The 6,000-nt window shown below is 47.5% G+C and overlaps 1 protein-coding gene across 3 annotated transcripts in view; it reads left to right on the top strand.

Annotated features, from left to right (window-relative positions):
- The first annotated feature begins 388 nt into the window (after positions 1 to 388).
- The window catches only part of RTN3 (reticulon 3), a 53,770-nt gene continuing 48,158 nt past the window's right edge, over positions 389 to 6,000 (top strand). The window contains exon 1 of one of the 3 annotated variants that reach the window (XM_014070463.2): positions 389 to 646. In XM_014070463.2, the coding sequence (XP_013925938.2) occupies positions 535 to 646 (112 nt within the window). In that variant the 5' untranslated portion in view covers positions 389 to 534. The remainder of the gene's footprint in view (positions 647 to 6,000) is intronic. The other 2 variants (XM_087705243.1, XM_087705244.1) reach the window with 2 other exon arrangements.

Below are 6,000 nucleotides of genomic sequence, written 5' to 3'. Positions count from 1 at the left end.
TAATGTAATGTAATGTAATGTAATAATAATATAATTAATATAATATAATATAATAAATATAATATAATATAATATAATATAATATAATATAATATAATATAATATAATATAATATAATATAATATTATATTATATTATATTATATTATATTATATTATATTATATTATATTATATATTACAATACAATACAATACAATACAATACAATACAATATAATAATATACGAATGTCTTCCTTTACGTTTTTTTAAAAAAGGAAGCAATTTTGATAGGCCAAAGACACGCCTACTTCCCGCCCTCCTCCCTCACTGCGCCTGCGCTCGAAAGCGCCCAGCCCGACACGCCCCTTCGCGGCACGTTTGCTCACCGCCCTCTTCTCGCGCCTGCGCACTGCGGCCTCGTCGCCTCAGGTTGACCAGTCGGTGCTCGTCCGTTGAGCGGAGCGGTCGTTTGGAGGAGAGCCTTCGTCGACGTTTTTTTTTTTTTTTAAAATATATCTCTTATCTATATATCCCACCCCGGTCGTAGGCGAAAATGGCTGATCCGGCCGCCCAGTCCCCGTTTATTTCTTCTTCGGCCGGAGGCGGCTCCTCCGAGGCGGGAGGACGAGACCTGAAGGGGGCAGGTTCCCCCCAATCTTGCGCTGGTAAGGACGGAGCGGTGGGGGGGGGGAGTGGGCAGTGGAAGGAACGGCGGCGGCGGCGGCTGCGCGGGAGGGGAGGGGGGAGTGCGCGTTGACGGGAAGAGCCGTAAGGTTGCCTTGTCAAGCACGAGATGGGGGGGGGGGAAACGGGGGGAGAGAAATGCGCATTTTTTTGGCACCCTTGGCATTTCATGCAAAAAAATAAAAATGACAGGGGTCTGCTGACTTGCCAGGAAATGTGCCCCCATTTGCATTATTTATTTTATCCAGTATTTTATTTGCTTTCTCCCCCCCTCCCCCAATTAGGTGGGATGTAGGGTAGAGTGCACCCTTGCATTTAATGCAAAAAAATAAAAATGACAGGGGTCTGCTGACTTGCCAGTAAATGTGCCCCCATTTGCATTATTTATTTTATCCAGTATTTTATTTGCTTTCTCCCCCCCTCCCCCAATTAGGTGGGATGTAGGGTAGAGTGCACCCTTGCATTTAATGCAAAAAATTAAAAATGACAGGGTCCGCTGATTTGCCAGTAAATGTGCCCCCATTTGCATTATTTATTTTATCCAGTATTTTATTTGCTTTCTCCCCTCTCCCCCAATTAGGTGGGATGTAGGGTAGAGTGCACCCTTGCATTTAATGCAAAAAATTAAAATAAAAAATGGCAGGGTCTGCTGATTTGCCAATAAATGTGCCCCCATTTGCAATATTTATCGAGACTCAGTTATTATTTTTTGCTTTCTCCCCCCCCTCCCCCAATGAGCTGGGATGTAGGGTAGAGTACGCCCTTGCATTTAATGCAAAAAAAATGTGACAGGGTCTGCTGATTTGCCAATAAATGTGCCCCTATTTGCATTATTTATTTTATTGAGAATCTGTATTTTGTTTGCTTTCTCCCCTCCCCCAATTAAGGTTAGCTGGGATGTAGGGTAGAACCCACCCTTGCATTTAATGCACAAAATTTTTTAAAAATACAACAGGGTCTGTGGATTTGCCAGGAAATGCACCTTGGTGTTGTCTTACCTAGATCAGATATTTGTTGCTCCCATCTTTAAAACAAGAATTGGGGGGGAGGGGCTTCAGAGCACCCCCTTTCCCCCCTAGCTAGCAGAATGCAGGATCAATTAAAATTTTTATGTTTATTGATCTAGGAAATCTCTCTCTCTCTCTCTCTGCCTTGCAGTTCCTTAATGGCTGCAGATGGCTTCAGCAAAAGCAATGTTGAAATGCTTTGAAATACACACACACACACACACAATTTAAGGGTGACACTAAAAAGCTTGGGAAGATGAACCCTACAGTCTTTTCTCAAAGAAAGTGGGGAGGGGGGGGGTTCGGTTCCCTGCCGCTCTTGGCTCCATTATATGTACTCTGCCCTGGAGGACAAGATCAAACTGTCTGTTGATGTGATGATGGCTGATTACAGCTGTTTTCTACAACCTCCCCCCCCCCAATCCCTGGGGAGGGGGTGTCTGCCACTCCCCTCAGCGGGAAGCAGGGAAGATCCTCCAGGTCCTACCCAAAATGAGATTCCGGTGACAGTTGCATGCCGACCTTTTCATTTTTTTTTTTGCCTTGCAATGCAGTTTTGCAACCATGGGAAGCATCTAAACCAGGTGGAAGTCATCATTCCCCCCCACCCCACGCTCCCCACACACAAAAGGAATTTAAAAATTCAGCCCCTTCGCTGGTAGTGTGGGGGGGGGGGATGACAGCTCTTTTATGAATAGGAAAGGTCTCTGTCCTTTAAATAAAAAACAAGAACTCTAATCCGAAATACAGATTCTGGGCTTTGAAAACCTTTCCTCCACTTGACTGTTGTCCGCCTGTCCATCTGTCTCGTTTCCCCCCCCCCTCCCCGAAAAATGGAAGATTGTGGGAAAATAATAAACCATATGGCAGGAAGAAAAGGTAGCGGCTCGTGGGATTGCAGGGAGGGGGGGAGATTGCTCAAAACAAGCATGTTTTCTGGCTGCACACCATTACAATAGGGATATGAATTCGAAATCGAGATAATTTATTTAACGTGACCAGTTTTCAGCGCAACCCCTCCCCCCCTTCCTCCTTGCAGATTTCCCACTCTTGACATGTAAAATATTCTTTAAAAAATAATAATAATAAGAGATTCATTTCTAAGCAGGACTGGTAGCCTCTTTGTGACAAATATTTCTGTCTCCCTTTATCCTTTTTTTGAGAGCTGCCACGGATAGATAGATAGATAGATAGATAGATAGATAGATAGATAGATAGATAGATAGATAGATAGATAGATAGATAGATATTTTCCTGGAAAGTATGGTGTGGGGATCACATAGGGGTCTGAGACATAGGAAGAGGCCTCCGTTTGAGCCCTGGGGACAGGGGAAGGGCGTGGCAGTTCCCAGGGCTTGGGAGAAAATGGGGATTTAGCATTCAGCTCTGCCTCCTGCTATCATTTGGAAAACGTAGAAAGGGGGAGCAAAAACTCTACGTGCCAAACCAAGAGGATAAATTGAAGGTTGGAGGAGCTGGGAAATGGGCTGTGGAAGGGGGGGGGGGCTTGCCAAGATGCCAGGGGCAGGCAAGCTAGTGCTGGGTGTGGCACACTAATCCCGTGGAAAAATTCTTAGGCAATGTTCCCGCACGGGGAAATGAAGCAATCTCGGTTGGAGTAGTTTAGGATCACAACTGCAGGTTAGCATTGCAAGACGTCTGGCTGTTACAAACCCTCCGTTTCTTTGGTGGGTGTTTCCCACCCCCACCCCAGCTGCAAACCCCTTCCCCAGTCCTCCATTCCAGGTGTCTTGTCTGACCTGGCGGGGGGGGGGGGAGACAGATTGGGGAGTGGCCTGGGAAGCTCTGAAAATCATGCTTTTCTCTTGCTACAAAAGCGAGGAGGAGGGTGAATGTGGGTGGGTTGGAAGTGAATCCTAGTTTTCATTTTTTAATTCGAGGCATTGGATCCCAGGAACGGAGCCCGAATGTGGGTTTTGCACCAGCTTGGCATAGTCTCCCTCGCTGATATGGGATTTTTTTGGGGGGGGGGGGACACGAAAATCTCCCCTTGCAATTGCAGGAAGGGGCACCCCGCTCTGTTTTGGATCCATCGAAGTCCCCAACAGGGGGCCACTTCACTGGCATCGTCTTGGAAGCGTGGCTTGTCGCCCCTCCTTCCCTTTTGCCCCAAAGGTCCAGGATTCTGGAGGGCGTCCTGAATAATTCCCACGCCACGCAGGTGACCCAGTCGATTGGGAGGGGGGGAGAGAGAAAGAGCATTGGTGGGTTTTTTTCCCCCAGACAATTTTCTCTCTGTGTCTGGGTGGTTTCGTAATGCGACCACTGTGGAAAAAGAAAGCAATCTATTGTCATTTAAATCTTCCTTTCAAAAAAAAATCCTTTGCTGCTGCTTTTGAGGGGTGGTGGAGGAAGGGCGAGAATGCATTAAAAACTGCTTCTGGGAAAGCCCCCCCCCCCCTCCGTCGCTCTGATTTTTCATTCTTTTTCTTTTTAATGCCTTTTGGAGACTGCCGAAGGGATGAAGACAAAGCTCCGATTAGCTAAAACGGGGGTGGGGGCATCGTCTGGAAGGATTGGGAAACGGGAGGGGGGGGGGAAACCTGGGAAGCAAGCCGCCTCTTCTTCTTCGTTGAACGAAAATCTGCAGTGCAGATGTCTGTCAGGGCGAGAGAGGGAAGCACGGCGGGGCAGGTGACGCTACTTTAAAGGGGACTGAGTCTGCCCAACCTTCCCACCCCTCCCGTCTCGACAGCACAAGCCCCTTTGGGGGCCCGCGACCCTGCCGCCTTATTGGTTTTCAGTATATAATCCAGCAGGCAGCTGATGGTTCCGCTTGGGGCCTTTCCTCGGGATCGGGGGGGGGGGGGGCTTGTAATGCCTCCCCCACCCACCTGTCTCTGCCTCTGGTATTCCAGCTATGGATGCTGGTTTGGGAGCAAGCGGCGTGGTTTCTCTGCAGGGCGTAGAGTTAAAGATCAAGATCGGAAGGGGTTGAACATGTGCTCGCCGTCTGATTGAATAATAAGAGGCTGGAATGGGGCCTTGGAAGACGTCTAGTCCAACCCCCTCCTCAGGCAGGAGACCCTGTATCATTTCGGACAAATGGTTTGTCAAGTTGTTTCTTTTTTGGAAGGGAAGGAAGGGGGAAAAAAACAATGAAAGCATTGGAAGGGACCTTGGAGGTCTTCTAGTCTAACCCCTTGCTCAAGCAGGAGACCCTATACCATTTCAGACAAGTGGCTGTCTCTTCTTAAAAACCTCCAGTGATGGAGAAGGAAGGAAAGAAGGAAAAAACAATGAAAGCATTGGAAGGGACCTTGGAGGTCTTCTAGTCTAACCCACTGCTCAAGCAGGAGACCTTATACCATTTCAGACAAGTGGCTGTCCAGTCTCTTCTTAAAAACTTCCAATGATGGAGGAGGAAAGAAAGAAGAAGGAAGGAGGGAAGGAAGAAACAACGAAAGCATTGGAAGGGACCTTAGAGGTCTTCTAGTCTAACCCACTGCTCAAGCAGGAGACCCTATACCATTTCAGACAAGTGGCTGTCCAGTCTCTTCTTAAAAACTTCCAATGATGGAGGAGGAAAGAAAAGAAGAAGAAGAGAGGAAGGAAAGAAACAACGAAGCATTGGAAGGGACCTTGGAGGTCTTCTAGTCTAACCCCCTGCTCAAGCAGGGACCCTATACCATTTCAGACAAGTGGCTGTCCAGTCTCTTCTTAAAACCTGCAGTGATGGAGAAGGAAGGAAAGAAGAAAGGAAGGAAAAAACAATGAAAGCATTGGAAGGGACCTTGGAGGTCTTCTAGTCTAACCCCTTGCTCAAGCAGGAGACCCTATACCATTTCAGATAAGTGGCTGTCCGGTCTCTTCTTAAAAACCTCCAGTGATGGAGAAGGAAGGAAAGAAGAAAGGAAGGAAGGAAAGAAGGAAAAAAACAATGAAAGCATTGGAAGGGACCTTGGAGGTCTTCTCGTCCAACCCCCTGCTCAAGCAGGAAGCCCTAACATTTCAGATGAATGGTGTCCTGTCTCTTCTTTAAAACCCCCAGGGTTTTTGCAGGGACCTGCTGATCAGAAAATCGGTTTGCTAAAAAAGATTCCATGCCAGACCGAGAAAGATTTTGATTCTGCACCATTCTCTCCGTCTGCGGCTTCACCCCTTGCCCTGATGAAGCAAACCAGGTTAATCATTCCCTCGACCACCTTTCTCTCGCACATCCAAGCCAGCTGCTCCTTGAACGTCGCTTCCCCCCCCCCCACCTTTTCTCTACCCACCTCTCCACTGCGCGAGTCCCATCTTCAGCTGCCCGCTACCAAAATACACCAGAGGATGCTTATGCTTGCGAGTCGTTTCAATTTAGTGGC

Source organism: Thamnophis sirtalis, unplaced genomic scaffold, assembly GCF_051295495.1.
Source record: "Thamnophis sirtalis isolate CommonGarterSnake01/CBP01778 unplaced genomic scaffold, rThaSir2_p1.2 scaffold_2, whole genome shotgun sequence".
Lineage (NCBI taxonomy): Eukaryota > Metazoa > Chordata > Lepidosauria > Squamata > Natricidae > Thamnophis > Thamnophis sirtalis.
This window is presented reverse-complemented; position numbering and strand designations above follow the sequence as displayed.